This window comes from Pituophis catenifer, unplaced genomic scaffold (genome assembly GCF_029215685.1).
Source record: "Pituophis catenifer annectens isolate HBS135680 unplaced genomic scaffold, rPitCat1.0.hap2 SCAF_2, whole genome shotgun sequence".
Taxonomy (NCBI): domain Eukaryota; kingdom Metazoa; phylum Chordata; class Lepidosauria; order Squamata; family Colubridae; genus Pituophis; species Pituophis catenifer.
In genome coordinates this window covers 220788918-220806297 of record NW_027256882.1, presented here as the reverse complement: position 1 = coordinate 220806297, position 17380 = coordinate 220788918, and the positions used below count along the sequence as shown (strand labels likewise).

At 37.4% G+C, this 17380-nt stretch overlaps 1 protein-coding gene across 1 annotated transcript in view; it reads right to left on the bottom strand.

The window, feature by feature from the left end:
• MPDZ (multiple PDZ domain crumbs cell polarity complex component) overlaps nucleotides 1-15495 on the bottom strand; it is a 96283-nt gene extending 80788 nt beyond the window's left edge. Inside the window, exons 1-7 of the mRNA XM_070935552.1 lie at nucleotides 15461-15495; nucleotides 14243-14409; nucleotides 7150-7371; nucleotides 6228-6367; nucleotides 3260-3473; nucleotides 1811-1939; nucleotides 545-751 (exon numbers count right to left, since the gene is read on the bottom strand). Coding sequence (XP_070791653.1) covers nucleotides 545-751; nucleotides 1811-1939; nucleotides 3260-3473; nucleotides 6228-6367; nucleotides 7150-7371; nucleotides 14243-14409; nucleotides 15461-15476 — 1095 coding nt within the window. The 5' untranslated portion in view covers nucleotides 15477-15495. The remainder of the gene's footprint in view (nucleotides 1-544; nucleotides 752-1810; nucleotides 1940-3259; nucleotides 3474-6227; nucleotides 6368-7149; nucleotides 7372-14242; nucleotides 14410-15460) is intronic.
• Between the last annotated feature and the right edge of the window lie 1885 nt (nucleotides 15496-17380).

Below are 17380 nucleotides of genomic sequence, written 5' to 3'. Positions count from 1 at the left end.
GGGGAGCTATACAAGTGTGATTAAACAGATAATAAAGAGCACAGGAGGTTTTTGGTAAATGAGGTTTAGTTTGAATGAGGTTACTTTTCAGGCAACAGAAGAACTCAGCGGAGAAAATAAAACATCAGCCCAAACGAAGAACACTATATGAAATAAAGAGGGCAGCTGGGTAGCTGCCACCTAACTAGCAGCAGCTGAAGTTGTGCCAGCTGATTTAGGTGAAGAGCTACAGCCAGGCACCGACTGGCACAGAGAGGAGCCCAGCGGTGGATGCCAGGCAGGAGGAGGAGGAGGTGGTGGTGGTAAGTGGAAGAAGAATAATCCAGATGAACTCAAAGGGCTGCTGCAGAGCAAAGGGGAAATACTATCATGCAGTGATTGCTTAAACTGCTATTAGAGCACCATTCAAGTGGCAGATTGAAATTAGCAGGTTAGCAGTTATTTGCAGGCAGGCAGGCAGGATGTTTTGACTATGAATAAGCATTATGAACCTCTATCTACTGTCAGTCCTGTTTCTTTAATGTAAGTTACATGTTGTTATTACCTTGTTTTCCATCATACATGTTTGCACTGGAGTACCCAAAGAAGCTGCTGTTGATGGAGCGGCCTCCTCAATTAGACCTCTGGCTATCACCAACTTGACGCAGTTTCCACATTGCCTCAGGACTTGTGCCACCTGCTCACCACTGATTCCAGTCAGGTCTGTATCACCAATTTTCAAAATATGGTCTCCACTGCACAGTCTACCATGCTAGATGAGCAAATATTCAATTGTTTAAAAAACTATACACAGAGGTGTCTTAGAAAAATGCAAGAGTTTTATCTAGCTTGGAATGCAAGCAATGCAATGCAATAGTTTCATCTATTTTAGTTTTAGATTTATTTATTTTTTTGCTTTTAATACTGCTGTAGTTGACAATGTTACTTTAAATCTTTTTATCATATGCTATTTATCTATGCAGCACCTGATAAAAATGAATATATTTTAAATTAATAAATGTGTTAATGTTTTTATGGTTCTAAGTAATATGTTTAGCATTGCTTACATTCAAAATTTATGTATCATTTATTGCTTTTATTCCTATTTATTAGCATATTTGCCCAAAAGGACACAACTAAATTTAGCACTGTTTTCCTCCCAAAATGAAGAAAAACATGGAAAACATCCTGTTCAAAATCTCTAATTTCTACCTTATCGGCCTAGGATTACCAAATCTACTTGTTGCTTGTAAACATCCCCATTTAGAAAATGATTACCTCCTATCTGCTTATCCGCACCTAAGTTACCCTCATATATACCTCTCCTTTAAACAGAATCACAGAGGAGAAAGAAGGAAAACAAGGTGGGAATGGGGAGATTGGAAGAAAAGGGGACTGTTTTCCATGTGTGAAGGGCAAATGTGTATGGCTTAAACTCTGCTATCACATCTGCCTCACCCAGAGTAAACACCATGTTAAAAAATATCTCAAATACGGGAATAAAAAAAGTTATCCATAAAGGAACTCTACTATCTGTTTTTCTGTGGTCCTCATTCTCAGACAAAACCAGCTTCCTATTTCCATAGAAAAATTATACTCATGACCGATAGCAGTTCATAAGCAAAGCTTAGCATTATAAATTTGGCTGGGGTTTCAAGCCATTGCTATGGGGATCATTTGCTGGGAAAAGATAACCCTTTAATTCAAGATGTTTTCCCTCATAGAACATTAGCATTCCATTCTTTCTATTTCAAGTAAATAAAGGTATTTATTAAATGGTAATAAGTAATTATCATGCTGTAACTCTAGTACAGAAGAATATATTGTGTACCCGATCAGCTACTCCGCCTGGAAGGATGGTTTTAACTATCACTCCAGTTGATTTTCCTCCTACTATCCCAAAACCCAGTCCCGATCCATCGTTCACCAACTCAATAGTCTCCACATGCTGCCAATGTACCTTTAAGACAAAGTCTTACATTAGTTTCATTTTTTAAAAAACAACCTCTAAAGATATTCCATCGGGTGTGCATTTTCCTCATATAGTCAATCTCTTTTCTATAGCTACTCCAAATAATGTTTATGAATCATCAAAAGAACTTTTTAGCATTCTATATTTTGAGTGGTTTTACTGGCAAGTTACAGTGTTTAACATCTTAGTGAATAAATTATTTTGGGCATGAAAGATAAAATCTTATGCTTGCTTTCCCAAGGTATTCATTCAGGTGCACCGACTGAGAACAACTTATTTCTACTCAACTCAGCTGTTTACATAGCTCAAATAAAGTGTGGTGACTCCATACTATGCATAAAATGGTACATCTGATCCACAGGAAAGATTTGGCTTAACTCTCTCAAAGGCCTCAGACTGAGGTACTTTTTTTTTTTTTGATCTTCTCTCACTCCCTCCTTAATCTACATCATGAAGGCCCTTCCCTATTATCAGGTTCTCATCAAAGGATCCAATCGAAGAACTGACACTGCTTATCATTTAGGATGAAAGTACATAAAAACAGCCTTGCTGAGTTAAGCCAAGGACTCTCTTAATCCAGCATTTTGCTCACACAATGGCCAACCAGATACCTCTCAGATGCTTACAGGGAGGAGATAAAAACATATCATTTCCCCATCATTGTTCTCCTGCAAATGGCTTTTGGAGGCAAACTATGGCTCAACTGTAGGAGTCAATGATTACTCAAGACCAACAGTCCTTGATAGACCTCTCACCCAATTTGCTTTTAAAGAAAGTTTTGTGGTAATTAAGTCCACAGGTTTATAATCTGCTAAGAACTGATGAAGACACATTTTATAGAATGTCTTACGTATAATACGCTTCCATCAGTGGTGGGTTGCCCCAGGTTCACACCAGTTCTATAGAACTGGTAGTAAAACCGGTGGGAGGCTCCACCCACTAACCCCGACATCATCAAAACGCTTCTGCGCATGCGGCCCCGCTGTGAACCGGTAGTAAAGGTAAGTAGAACCCACCCCTGGCTTCCACCATCACCAAATTGGATTTATTTTTGGTAGCTGGGACATGAGTCATAGTGTACATTTAAACTGTTTGAACTACTTCCTGCACTATTTTCTATACACCGAAAAAACAGAATTGTGAGTGTAAGAAGCTTTCTTTGGAATTGCAACTTGGCTAACAATGGCTAACATTCGGCAACATGTTGCAGAGACCTTTTATTTATCTTCAAGAGTACAAAGAGTTGCATTGACTGCACCAACCTAAGCCAGAAGAAAGAAGACAGACTTGTTTTCAGGGTCCACTCACCGGGTTTGAATGGGCTGAAATTGTACTAGCAGCTGACGGAGATCGAGAAATTATGGGACTGATGAGCTGAGGCAAAGAGCCCCTTGCCACAACTAGCTGGACACTATCTTTGGCTTTCTGTAGGATGCCGATAGCCTGTTGATGTGTTATGGTCTGATCAAGGGCTTGCCCATTAATAGCAAGAATTTGATCTGCTTCCTGCAATCTGCCATCCCTGTTGTAGACAAACAAACAAAAAATTAATAAGCATCATCACCAGTATTGCTATCGTATTTGACAGTTTCTCCAAAGTACTGTAGTTTTGTTTTGTTTTTAATCCAGTTTTCTATTTCTTTCAATGCAGATTTATTTCTATTTTATTTATTATTTTTGAAAAAACTTGCCTTGCAGTTTTGCTGCAGGCATCTTTTTGGGCCCCTTCTTGATGAGCTTCCTTTGAAGCTAATCCACAGACCCTGTCTCCTAGCTTTACCCCAGAGCTACCTCCTCCTTCTTACACCCCAATCCGAAACTAAGCATATTATATATTGGTTGCTTCCAGCTTTGTTTGCTATTGCCTGGGAACTTTATTCTTGACTGTGAGCCTGCTGGGTAAAAACACCAAGCGTTTTACTGCATTCACCATGAAAAGTATTGAATATTCATCAATCCACAGTTTACTTACCAAACATTTTCACAAATGGGAGAGGAGAAACTACCCTGTTTCCCCCAAAATAAGACATCCCCTGATAATAAGCCCAATCAGGCTTTTGAGCGCATGGCAATAAGGCCAAGCGCTTATTTCAGGGTTCAAAAAAATATAAGACAGGGTCTTATTTTCAGGGAAACATGGTATTTTTAAAAAAAAAACATCCAAAAAAGGATCCTAATTACAAAGGCCATCTTACAAAATGGACTCACGCTTTAATTAAGGGTTTTTTCTCATATAATCACATACAGTAACGCTTCTCAAACTTACATCAAAGTGATCTGAGATAAAGCAGCTATTGAGCTAATCTGCATTATTATGTTACAATTAGTAAAAGAAATCAATCGATAGACTAGTGTTATAGAAATTTTTTTAAGATACCGACTTAATTTAGACTCTCCGAGAATATTATGGTATTCAGATAGCATTTCTCAATATTTTTCTTAGTTCTTAGCAAAAAATATATTTTCTCTGTATACTGTATCAGAAAAATGAGTGTATAAAAAAGTTGTCAGTAAAAATAAATGCATTTTTGCATGATTAAATGTTTAGCCTGATGTAAAAAAATTTAAACAGACTTCTAAGTAAAACTGAACTGGATCAGAGAAAGGCTGATTGGCAATAGTTAAGTCAAACTTTATCTGTATAAAACATATCGAGCATAAACAAATTGAAATAAGCCTTCTTTTCAACCCAAATTTTTATTTATGTTATCTGTTGTTTATTGAGTTTGTATACTGCAATGAAAGTGAAATGTTTGCAAATCTGTGCGTTTTTTTCAGCAGAATATTGCACAAAACAGGCATAGCATCCAGACTGGATTAACTTACATGTATCTCCCAAAAGAGAGCTGGCCACCCTAGAGAACATCAACAGCCAATTGCTTTCCAACATAATGAGGAAAAGGAAACAAACAAGCACATCACCTCCCTTAATCCCGTGATGCACGTCCAAACTTGGCCTGAGCAGGGGGAAGTTAGCAATAGCAATAGCAATAGCACTTACATTTATATACCGCTTCAGTGTTTTTTCAGCCCTCTCTAAGCGGTTTACAGAGTTAGCATATTGCCCCCAACAACCTGGGTGCTCATTTTACCCACCTCGGAAGGATGGAAGGCTGAGTCAACCTTGAGCCTGGTGAGATTTGATCTGCCAAATTTCAGGCAGCCAGCAGTCAGCAGAAGTAACCTGCAGTACTGCATTCTAACCACTGCGCCACCACAGTTCTTAGAGGTTATGTGCCCTTTGTGCATGCTCCTGGATCCTGCTGATTTTGAAATTCGGGATATGTTTAAATGCAGTGAATATTAATCTTCAAAAGCACTCTGAAAATTCCAAATTTACCAGGATGAAAGAGTACATAAAGACTAATTCACTGCTCACTGCCAGGAGTTCAATTATGACTGGCTCAAAGGTGACTCAGCTTTCCATCCTTCTGAGGTCAGTAAAATGAGGACCCAGATTGTTGGGGGTAATATGCTGACTCTTAGAGCTTAGAGAGGGCTGTAAAGCACTGTGAAGCGGTATATAAGTCTAAGTATTATTGTTATGTACATGCATCGCTAACGTTTGCAAGCTTTTTCCCTGAAGATTTTCAATTGTGTTGATGTGTTTGATTGGTTGATTGCTTCAATGTTGGCTTTTAATGGAATTTTTGATTATAAATGCATACAAAAAAACCAGCAATAATTTCTTAGTTGGTTGGCATGCTGAGTATCTGATGTTCAGTATTGCATATTGTGCATTTAAAGAGAGAGACAGAAAGCACATTATATTAGTAACCTCTCGTCAAATTTCTTTCATCGGTAAAAAAAATATGCTTGGATTTAAGGGAGACAGTAGGGTAAGGGATAAGCAAATACTTCAAATAAATAGAAAGTAGATAAAGTCCCCCGCCCCTGCCAGTTCTTCCCAAAGTTGGCTCACTGCTAGCATTCAGCAAAGTCCTATCTATTCTTGTGTATCTTGGATTTAAAGAGAGAAGAATTGTTTCTTGTAGCTGAAACCCTCAAAAGTGTATTGAGTTTTGTTTGAATAACAATTAAACTGGTTCAAGATTTGCTCTGTTAAAATATATGCAATTCAAAATGTTTTGTGGAACATTCTAGGGAGACGTCATCCTTTGAGCTCAAACCAAACAGATTTACTAATTCATTCATTTCATAAAAATAATTATTTAAAGGATACATTTCAAATTTTAAATATTGTTTATGTTTACAATCCACTTGTAAGCTGGCATTTATACATCTCTTTCAATGTATACCTTACAGGCAAACTCACCTTTGTGCCACACTTCCATCTTGAATCTCCTGTACAAATATACCAAGTTCACCTCTATATTCACTCTTCAGGCCAACTACGCTAAAACCAAGCCCACCACTTAGAGGTTTTAAAAGTTCTATTGTCTCAACAAGTCGACCCTAGTAGCAAAAACAACAGGAAACAAATCACTTTGAAACAAACTCAAAAGCACACTGATTCCAAAACATTCACTTAATTTTCATATTTGTATATTAATGAAGAAAGAAAACAATCAAGCAATGTACACCCAGTACAGACATGAAAACGTGTCTTTGGCAAGGCGCTATGGTTAAGAAAACCAGGATCATTGATTGTTCGGAAATCCTACATGGGAATAGGAAATTCTCGACTATAAATTCTCGATATCTTCTACAAATGAAGGGTGACAGGAGAAGATAATGTCAACTTACTCAACTCTGCTGCCTCTGCAGATTTTATTTAATTTTACTTATTTATTAAATGTTATGCCACCCATCTCCCCTATAAGGTAACATATGGAAACACTATCCCTGATTGTAATCACATATGAAGAGAAATTGGGTTTCCTATTTATAATAAGTGGAACAACTTGCCTGCAGAAGTTGTGAATGCCCCAATACTGGAAATTTTTAAGAAGATGTTGGATAACCATTTGTCTGAAGTGGTGTAGGGTTTCCTGCCTGGGCAGGGGGTTGGACTAGAAGACCTCCAAGGTCCCTTCCAACTATTCTATTCTATTCTATTCTATTCTATTCTATTCTATTCTATTCTATTCTATTCTATTCTATTCTATTCTTCTATTCTTTAATAATAGGAAGAAAATTATTGTTAACCCAAGAGAGGAAGTGAAGGTAAAGGAAAGGACTTTGGAAAAAACAATTCGATGTTTCCAATCAACTAACTGATTTTAAATAAAATTTACCTGTGCCATATTTCTGATCAGTAGTTCAAATTCATCACTTGCAGGCTTCCCATTAATCTGAGGAGTGATCGACTGGAGAACAATTCCTAGCCCATTAGAAGGGCTACTGTTCTCTTGAGCCATCAAGTAGGAGTCATTGTGTAGTGAGGAGCCCACAACACTACCATGATGGGAAAGTTGTAGGTGCTCACCAGATGAGGAGATGGAAGGTGCAAGGTTCACCTGAAAGTTGTACATAACATTTTTAAAATTTTAATTTAAGAGCACAAAAATACAGCTAACAGTACAAAAGAACAAAACCAACAAAAAAAAAAAATAACCAATGGAAAATATGTCCCAAAATGACACAATAGAAGAGTAGAGTAGAGTAGAGTAGAGTAGAGTAGAGTAGAGTAGAGTAGAGTAGAGTAGAATAGAATAGAATAGAATAGAATAGAATAGAATAGAATAGAATAGAATAGAATAGAATAGAATAGAATAGAATAGAATAGAATTTTATTGGCCAAGTGTGATTGGACACACAAGGAATTTGCCTTTGGTGCATATGCTCTCTGTGTACATAAAAAGACAAGATACATTCGTCAAGAATCATAAGGTACAACACATGGCACCGAAATCATAAAAACAAATATTACCGTAAACATTAAGAGTAAACAATCCTTTGGATTTAGGTATTTTACAGGAAGATCACCTGTGTACAAGAAGGAATTACATAGTTCCTTCAATGTCAGAGATAGCTCAGCTACATATAGCTACAAGGACCAAGAGCATGAAATAATAATACCGTATACAGTTAGTCCTAGACTTATGACCACAACCGACCCCAAAATTGATGTTGCTAAGTGAGACACTTGTTAAGTGATGTCTGCCCCATTTTAGGATCTTTTTTTTACCACAGTTATTAAGTGAACAACGACAGTTGTTAAATTAGTAAGATGGTTGTTAAGTGAATATGACTTCCCCGTTGACTTTGCTTGTCAAAAGAAAGGTTGTCATATGGCCCTGGGACACTGTAACCATCATAAATACATGCCAGTTGCCAAGAGTCTGAATTGTGATCACGTGACCACGGAGATGCTGCAATAGTCGTGTGAAAACAGTCATAAGTCACTTTTTTTACTGCCAATGTGACTTCGAAAGGTCACTAAACGAATGGCTTTAACTCGAGGACTACCTGTAATCTAATCTATTCTTTTTCATTTCTAAAAACACACTGTTGGTAGCTTCGTCTTTTAACTGCATTTGTCCCACTTCTTTCAGCAAGACAAATTATGTGCTGAGATGAACAAGATTTAAAATGTTTAACTGAGTGATACCCGTGATTTGGAGACTATCATATCAGGAAAATTATCAAAAGCTATATAAAATATCTCTGTTGATAGATCATACAGTCTAGAAGTTCTTCTGGCTGCATTTCTCATCAGATAGACTATGAAGCTAGATGGCAGACTATTTCATTAAGAAGCAAGTCAGACTTCGTGTTTTTTAATTCATTGTCCTTGAAGTTCATCTAACAGATTATTCTCTCCTTTCTTAGGAAACAGAATCCTTCCTAATGTAAAGAAAGAAACTGATTAAGAAAGAAACATTGCTGTCTCTCAAAAATTGAAAAGGCAAAGGGAAGGCTTCCTGTTGAGACTAGTTACAAAAGAAAAGAAGTTAAGATTTAATTAGGTTTTTAAAAGGCTTTAATACGCACTATGGCAGACTTTTGATGTATTATTGACTACTAATTCATCTATACTAACAGAGTGGCACTCCACTCTAATGATTATCGTTTTTAAACCTAATTAAAGAAAGTGATTTGCATGTACAAAAAGGATTGATTTAGCATGAAAGATAATATCAGACAAAGTGGCAGATAGCTCCTATGCAATTTTGCAGCTAAGGAAGATGGTCTACAATAATTGAAACAAAAAGGGACTGATTGATTTAAAAAACAATCTACCAGTGAAAAGTCAAATCATCAGAAATTCAGAATTAAAATGTTTTTAGTTGTAATGGAGAAATACTTCAGATCTTATAAGGGGGATCTTCAGGATCACAAGAAGAACAAATCATTTAATACTAAACAAAGTAACACCCCACCTATTCACTGCAAGCATCAATAATTAAATGTAACATCAGATTACCGTATTTTTCACACTATAAAACACACTTCCCCCCCCCAAAAAAAATTGGGTGGAAAAGTTTGTGCGTCTTATAGAGCTAATATTGCGGTGGTGGGAGGGGGGTTGGTGTGGTGGCTAACACTGCCGGCGCCGCCTGTCTCCGCTGCTGCCGTTTGCTGCTGCAGGGAAACTGGCGCCTTCACTCCCAAGCAGCTGATTGGCAGTTGGATCGGCCTCCTGGAAGATTGCCAATCAGCTGTTCTAGGTGGCAGGGATCTCCACCACCGCTGCCAATCAGCGGCGCCGTTCGCCGCTGCCAGCAATCGCCACCATTCGGCGATAGGCGGTGATTGGCGGTGAAGGCGATTGGGAGTGATCAGCAGCAACGGCGATAGACGGCTAGAACAACTGATCGGCGGTATTCCAGGAGGCCGATCCAACCGCCAATCAGCTGCTCGGCAGCAAAGCCTCCAGCATTTTCTGGTGGCGGCGGCAGCTCAGCTCAGTTGACCGGTGGTGGGTGCAATGGGGCGGAGCCCTGACAAGCCACGTGCTGGGGCTGCAATAACATGCAGAAGCTGACCAGGCTGTTTGCTGCAAGGACGCTAGCCAGATGAATACCAGATGAATGCTGGGAAGCAGAGGCAGATTTTTATTTTCTTGTTTTCCTCCTCTAAAGCTAATGTGCGTCTTATGGTCCGGTGCGTCTTATACTGCAAAAAGTACGGTATTTGGGGCCCCAACACCAAAGAAGAATGTGATGCTTTGAAAAATCCAAGCAAGTTTTTAAAAAAAGGTCAACAGAAATTAAGATAGCTATTATCAAAGTTGGCACAAGCTTGATTTTACAAAATCTCAAGTGTGGAAGGTGTTTTGTCTTGTGAGTTTAAGTCAATCTTGACTCCTGACAATTGCCTGGGAAAGTCCCTACACTTTTCTTGGCAACATTTTTGTCATGTGTTTCCCATTGCTCTTTTTCTGGAGCTGAGAGAAAAGTGATTGGCCCAAAGTCATATAGCTGATTTTGTGCCTAGGGGAGGACTAGAATTCATAGTCTTCCAGTTCACAGCCTGGTGTCTTCAACTAAACTTAAATATATAATCAATATCATCAACATCATCACCATCATCTTTAATCAAACTGGTTCTCATAGAAAACATTACTGACAAATACTGTACTGGGGAAACACTACATGTTGGTCTATGAAGAGCTAAAAGCAATGGAATGAATGAACAACAGCAAAAATCCACATCACAAATACAGTATCAATTTGCCAATAATTTAATACTGGAGATAGTGTAAGAGCTTCATGTCACAGAGAAAAATATTTTTGTCTAAAATATGCTTACTGATTTGTTACATTTTCTCTAACATATTCTAGGTGGATCCAGATGCAATAAAATCAATGATTGTCCTGCTGATTTCAGTGGGTCAACATAAACTATGACTGGATCCTAAGATTCTATGAATCTTACTTCCTCAATTGCCTTTCAAGGGAACTTAAACTAAGAATTAGCCCTTCAAGGGTGGTTCACAGTTTCCTATCCTAAAGTACTCACAAGCTTTTACAGCTGTATGAAAAAGAACCAGAGGTAGCCCTTGGTTAACCTTGGTAATCGGGGCCAGAATTTCAACCACTATGCTAGGGTTGTCAAACTTGTGGCATCACAGCGGCGTCACGTGACGTATCGGGATTTTTTTCCCCTTGGCTAAACTGGGCAGGGGCAGGGACAGCATGTGATGCATCTGGCCAGTGGGGCGCAAGTTTGACACCCCTGCACTAAGCTATGCAGTTGTAAAGCAAAGCAAGATGTCATGGGGCTACATTGCATAACAACAGCAATCTTACACTTCACATTGCTGTCATTAAGCAAAGATTGTGAGTCACTGAGATACTCCTTGCAACTTCCAGCTGGCTTCTAACAAAGTAAGTCCAGGTTCTCGCAAGCTGGCTAGTGGACAGGTATGTTCTTTATAAAAGGAACATTGCTTTATTCTATAAATCTCCTTATGCTAATTTGCTACAATCGCCTTTCCTTTTACTATACATAACATCTGCAATATAGGCACAATTTGGCAGGGAAGAAATAAAAGAATGCCTCTGATGCCACTTTATACGATAAAAACATACATTTTGGCATTATATTTAAACTTCCACTGCAATCAGATAACGCTTCAGTACTTAGTTTGTAATTTATCTATTTTTAAAAAAAAAATCTATCTCAGTTGCATTTTTATTATGTAAGCAGTTTAGGCTAAAAAAAATCAAAGTTGGTGGCATTTTTTTTTAAACTTTGAAGCTTTCGTTGCATGAAGGGGGAAAGAGAAAACATAGGACAGGAAGAAAGATTACATTTACACTTTCTTCCCATATATGACAGACATTGAAGGCTTTGTAAAGCATTCAGTTAAACAAAGGCATGTGGCAATTCACAATTCTAATAACTGCATTCCATCCACTTTTCAGCACATTCTAGGTGGGTGTTGCAGCGACACAATTATGTGAGGAACAGGAATTCAGATTAGCTTTCTTTTTCTCCTAATGTGTTCTCTTTCACAATTTCAGTGCTAATTTTAACAGCCTCATAGCTGACATAAGGTCAAATAAAAAATTTAAACTGTTAGCTGTTTTAAAATGTTGGAGGACTAAATCCAATGGGCACTGACACTTTGGTACTTTATCACCTATGATAGGAATCAGTAGAGTATGAAGAGTTAATTATTTAACGTGTGCCCTCTTTATCTCTCTCTCTCCCCTCTGTTTTTTTGAACTAGCTAATCTGAGCTCACACCTTTCTATCTTTGTTTCCCTGGAGGACAGACAGAGACCAAAAGCTCCTTTGATTCCTCTCTGGAAGATTCAATTAGTTAGGTGCTAGACTGCCTATCCATATATTGTATTTCCTATAAATAAATCTCCTTTCTGTCATAAAACCTGCTTTGGTAATCATTGCTAGGGTCAGATTCCTGCTCTCAGGAATGCTCATATGCCCACAAAGAATGCTTCAAGCTCCAATTTAAAGAAAAAGTTCAGCACTTTTCCTCTTTTAATTCATTGCATAATGTTTTTGGAACAATTCCATTGAAAGATATTGAATATATTTACAGATATTTATAAATCACTGTTAACTGCAGTACACACAACCTGCAGCAAATTTTCCTTCTTAAGCCTCTTCCCTGTCTTTGCGGCATGTGGCCAAGTGGAGAAATTTGGAATACTTCTCCTTTTAATTAAAGTTTGCCACATGATCTGAATTTGTGGCTTACAATAAGCACCACTATCTTCAACGTGTCACGTTTGGTCCTAGTTTACACAAATCACTAAGGCATAAGAGGTTTGGTTTTGGCTTTGCATGAAGTGTTAACTCACTCAAAAACCACTATATAATTAACATGTGGAATTCATTATCACAAGTTGTCATGGCCACAAACTTGAGTAGCATTAAAAGGAGATAAGATGCATTTATAGAGAACATATCTCTAGTTTTGAAGACTCAGTGTTACCTCCGTATCAAGGGCAGCATGACCGTTAATGCCACCTGCAGGGAAACACAGGTAAGGAAGGGTCCTATCTCAATCACCTGTTCTGGAGTTGGCCACTATAAGAAACAAAATACTGGACTAAAGAACAGCCTTGCCCTGATTGAGCAAGACTACTTTTGGGTTTGATTAATATGCAAAGCATGTCCCTTCTTCAACAAACCATGATTTTAAAAATTGGCTTATTGATGTGCAAACCAAACTCATAAAACATGAATTTATATGAACCATATTAATCATAATTTGCACTCAAAAATAAAAAGCAAAAGTTTCCTATTGTCATACTAAGAAAAGAAGGAAATAGAACAAGTATATAGAGAGCAAACCCCACTCCCTTTTAGTATTGGTGTTGTTACCTAGTTAGATAATGAAATGTCTGCAAGAAAACAACCGAGCTCAGAGAGCACCAAGGACCCCAGGGAACAATTAATGATACAAGACCATAGCTCTCTGCAGTTTGTTTCTATACATTGGTGTGCCATGTGAATCAGCCCATCTGGTTACTTTACATTTCTGTATGTCATGCAATCCCATAAAATTTGGGCAACTGAGAAAGCCATGTTTAAATTAACCATACGTATCATATCATGCAAACATAGCCAGTCTTTGCCATGATGTGGTTATCTTATCTCTTTATATGCAAGGGGACAAACATTTGCCTGATCGCTACAGAGGAAACTAAAGGGAGGAAAAACAAAGGCAGAACAAAGCAAGGAACGTTATTATTTGCCATCACCATTTTCATCTAGCAAGACTGTATGCATTCCATAAGTGGAATAATCATGTCTTAGAACATAATCCATGCATAGGATCAGAAAACTATGATGTAGGTGTAATTGGTTATTTAATGTATGCTCTACTCAGCATACATTCCGAAATTCACACAGGGAACTTCAAAAATGGAACAACGGTAAAATCTACTAATAGCCAACTTCAAATTATCTTTTCTTATATTAGATTGTCAATCACAAGCTATGTTTTTGCTAATTCATACATTCTATCAAGCCAAATGTCTGAATTAAGGTTAAGAATTCAATCCTATGCAAGTTTAATCAGCAGTATTACTTCCAATAAGGCTAACTTCTTATGATGTATTTTAAGAATATTATTTTTATCTTTTCAAAAACGTCTTGTGTTTAGCAAGACAGCCTGATTAATTAATAAGGTTATCCTCATTTTAGTAGAAGCATTATTTTTAATCACTGTACATTATGAATGCATATTAACATTAGCAACATTTATATTGTAAAATACCCATCTGTTCTTTAAAAAATGCTAACCATGCTGAATTTACTGAAGCTCAATGAATTTCGCTACCAAATGTAACATTTTGTTTAAATATTCAACATAACATTTTTTAATTATTCAGAGTTATCATATGAAAACATCTGAGGAAGATTTATCAGCATTTTCTTTTGTTCCTCCTGATGATCCTGTCCTACCTGATCTCGTGACTGTGGAAGAGAAGCTTGTAGGTTTAGGATTTGATTGAATAAAGGACTCTGCAGTACTGATTTTAATAAACTTAATTTCTCCTCATTTGCTGAATCACCACGTTCTCGTAATTTTGCTTGCAGGCGTTCTACTGCCTGGAGGGCTCGGTGAATATCTGGAGGGGGAAAACATTCACTGTGACATGCTATCTTCACCACGTTTATTACATTATGTGGTGGAAATATAAAAATCATGACCCAAACTCCCAAGATGCTCAGAGATGTTGAAAAATGTTTCAGACATAAATTCCATAAATTGTGATCATTGCACAAAGCCCAGACAACACATTAAATTACTGCTTACATGACTGTTTTAAATTATAATGAAAATCAAACAAAATTTGAAAGGAAGGCAGCCTTAATTCTTAAACACGGGGTCTTATGCTTGTTTTATTTGTAACCCAACTCAATTCAATTCTTTTGCATGCCAGCATCCATCTAGGAGGATTTGGGTTGATATTTTCCATCAGGAGAACATTAGAGCCAATACTGGGCAAGAGGGAAGAGGTCTGCTCCCTCTTGAATATGCATATAGCAGCAACATCTGGAGAATAATGAAAGCAGTACTGGAGCATCACAAAACAAGTCCTGCTTTTTTTTTTTTGTACACGCACAACAATTTTGTATTCCAATGCAAAAGGGATGTAGTTTATATTGCAATGCTGCTTTTATCCTTTTAATTTATGCAATTAATTAAATTACTGCAAGTGCAACCCACACCCAAGCTGCTGTGGGTGTCCATACATGCATGGATCAGTGCCCAAACCCATATAGAATTGTTCACATGGTTAAATAAATAATTTCTGATATACTATCATGATACACAAGTGAGAACTTAAGAGGGAGACAAATGATGAATCATTGATGATAATGGCATCACATTAATAACATGATTTACATTCAGGACACAAATACATCATTTTGTGTCACAGTGATTTGCTGTGGACCCTATGCATACTCTCTGCTTTTCCTCCTTTGGACCTCCTCTCAATGATTTATTTATTGTGGAATACTCCATTTATCTTTTCTTATGTTAGAAAGATCAATAGTTAAATTAACATGATTCTTCAACATGAGAATGAAACTGAGTCTATTTAGTATATACTTAATTCTAAGTAGGTTAAATATATTTACTATTTCTAAATAAACTTTATTACTATATCTTACCAATTGTTTCCAACATGGCTTTTGCTTAATTCCCACTTCACCAGATGTTAATTAATATAAGGTCTTCCTAAAAAAGAATTGGGAGAAAGGAGATGAACAATTTTAAATAAATATTATAAAAATAATCTCAATTTTATTGGTCACCCTAAAAAAGTATCCAAGACTGAAAGGAATCCACTGCAATTACAAGTCAATTTTAATTCTGATAGAAATACATTGTAATAAGTAAAAACTTCATCACAATACAGTGAGCCACATAAAACTTTATTCCCAACGTATGTACTTTTTTCGGTCATAGCAATATCATTGCTATTTTAGCACAGAAAGCTTTTAACAGTGGCTCCTGTTTAATCATGTTATATGAAATAGTATCTGGTATTAATGTAAATGCAGTTTCTGAATTCCTCTATGAGGAAAAGAGGTATAGAGAAAGAAAAATGTTAAGAAAACAGAAGTGGAAAGCTATGTAGTTACTTTTCCTGAATCTCAGTCCCTGTGCAAGATTTTTTTAAAATATTAGTGATTGTATTTTTCATAAAAATATTAGTGATCCAAAGAAAACATAAATCTCTTTAATATCTGAAACTATGATACACCTATGAGAAGCAAACTAAATGTTAAAATGTTATCATCAAGATAAAACATGTTTTCGTACCAAGAGGCTCTTAGCCCAGAACAGCTGTCAGCCTTCAGCTGTCTAATCCCCTGGATTTTAAAGGTCTGTTATCTACCACATACTATTTTAACTATTTTACTACACATTCATCATTTCATCAAAAAGGTAACATGCACCACTAATCTCGTCTACCAGCTATAAGACTTCTCTGCAGATATAATCTCCAATGAAGTTTCATGCATTCATCAACAGTCCCATTTCATAAATCCTTTTTAGATAAATACCTCAGAAACTATAAGCTCATAGCGTCAGATTAACCAACATGCAATGCCAAAGATAGCCAGTTCCATAATAAGCTTTACCTCAGAGATGTTAGTGACTTTCAAGGCTTGCTAAAGCTAACACTGATATCCAGGCTAAGATGTTCATTGGATATCACAAAAGAGCAGCTTCTCCTCATGAAGGGAAGCTTCTTGCACGCAGAGTGCTAATTTTACGACAGCTAGAAAATGCTGGGAAAACAAGTTTCTAATTCTACTGAAAAATTCTGGCAATCACTGAGATAATGTATATATGTATGCATGTAAGTATGTATTTTATATGTGACTCTAGGCAGCTTACAATGAAATGCAGAACATGAAAACGTAGAGCAGCCAAGCATCATTCAACCAATTAACTACACAGCCAGAAGTCAGGGACAAAACCAACTTTTCAAGGCCTGATGGAAGGTCAGCAAATATGGGACCAATTTAATCTCAGGAGGAACGATATTTCAAAGGGTAGATGCCAAGGCAGGAAAGGCTCTGTTTCTTAGCCCTGACGGTTGGCATTTTTTTAGCCAATGGTACCCAAAGCATGCCCCTCCTGCCAAGTTGGATAAGATGGGGTAAGACAATCATGGAGTAACTCAGTCCCAAGCCATTAAGCATTTTAAAGGTAACAACCAGCACCTTAAATTATACCCAGAACCACACTGGAAGCCAATGTAGCTCGCAGAGTAATGAAGTTACATGCCCCAAATAAACAGCAATAGTTTGTGACAGATACCAGAAAACATAGAATATTTAACATTTGTTTTGTATCCTCTTCATTGGTTATTGCTTACTAAGCCCATAATGGCGAACCTATGGCACACGTGCCAGAGGTGGCACACAGAGCCCTCTCTATGGACACACATGCCGTTGCCAGCTGCTCTTCTGGTTTCCAGCGCGCGCATGCGCACTAGCCAGCTGATCTTTGTGTGTGCCGGAGCCCCGGAAACCCAAATAACAGGTGGTCGGTATGCACGTGCACTGGCCAGACGG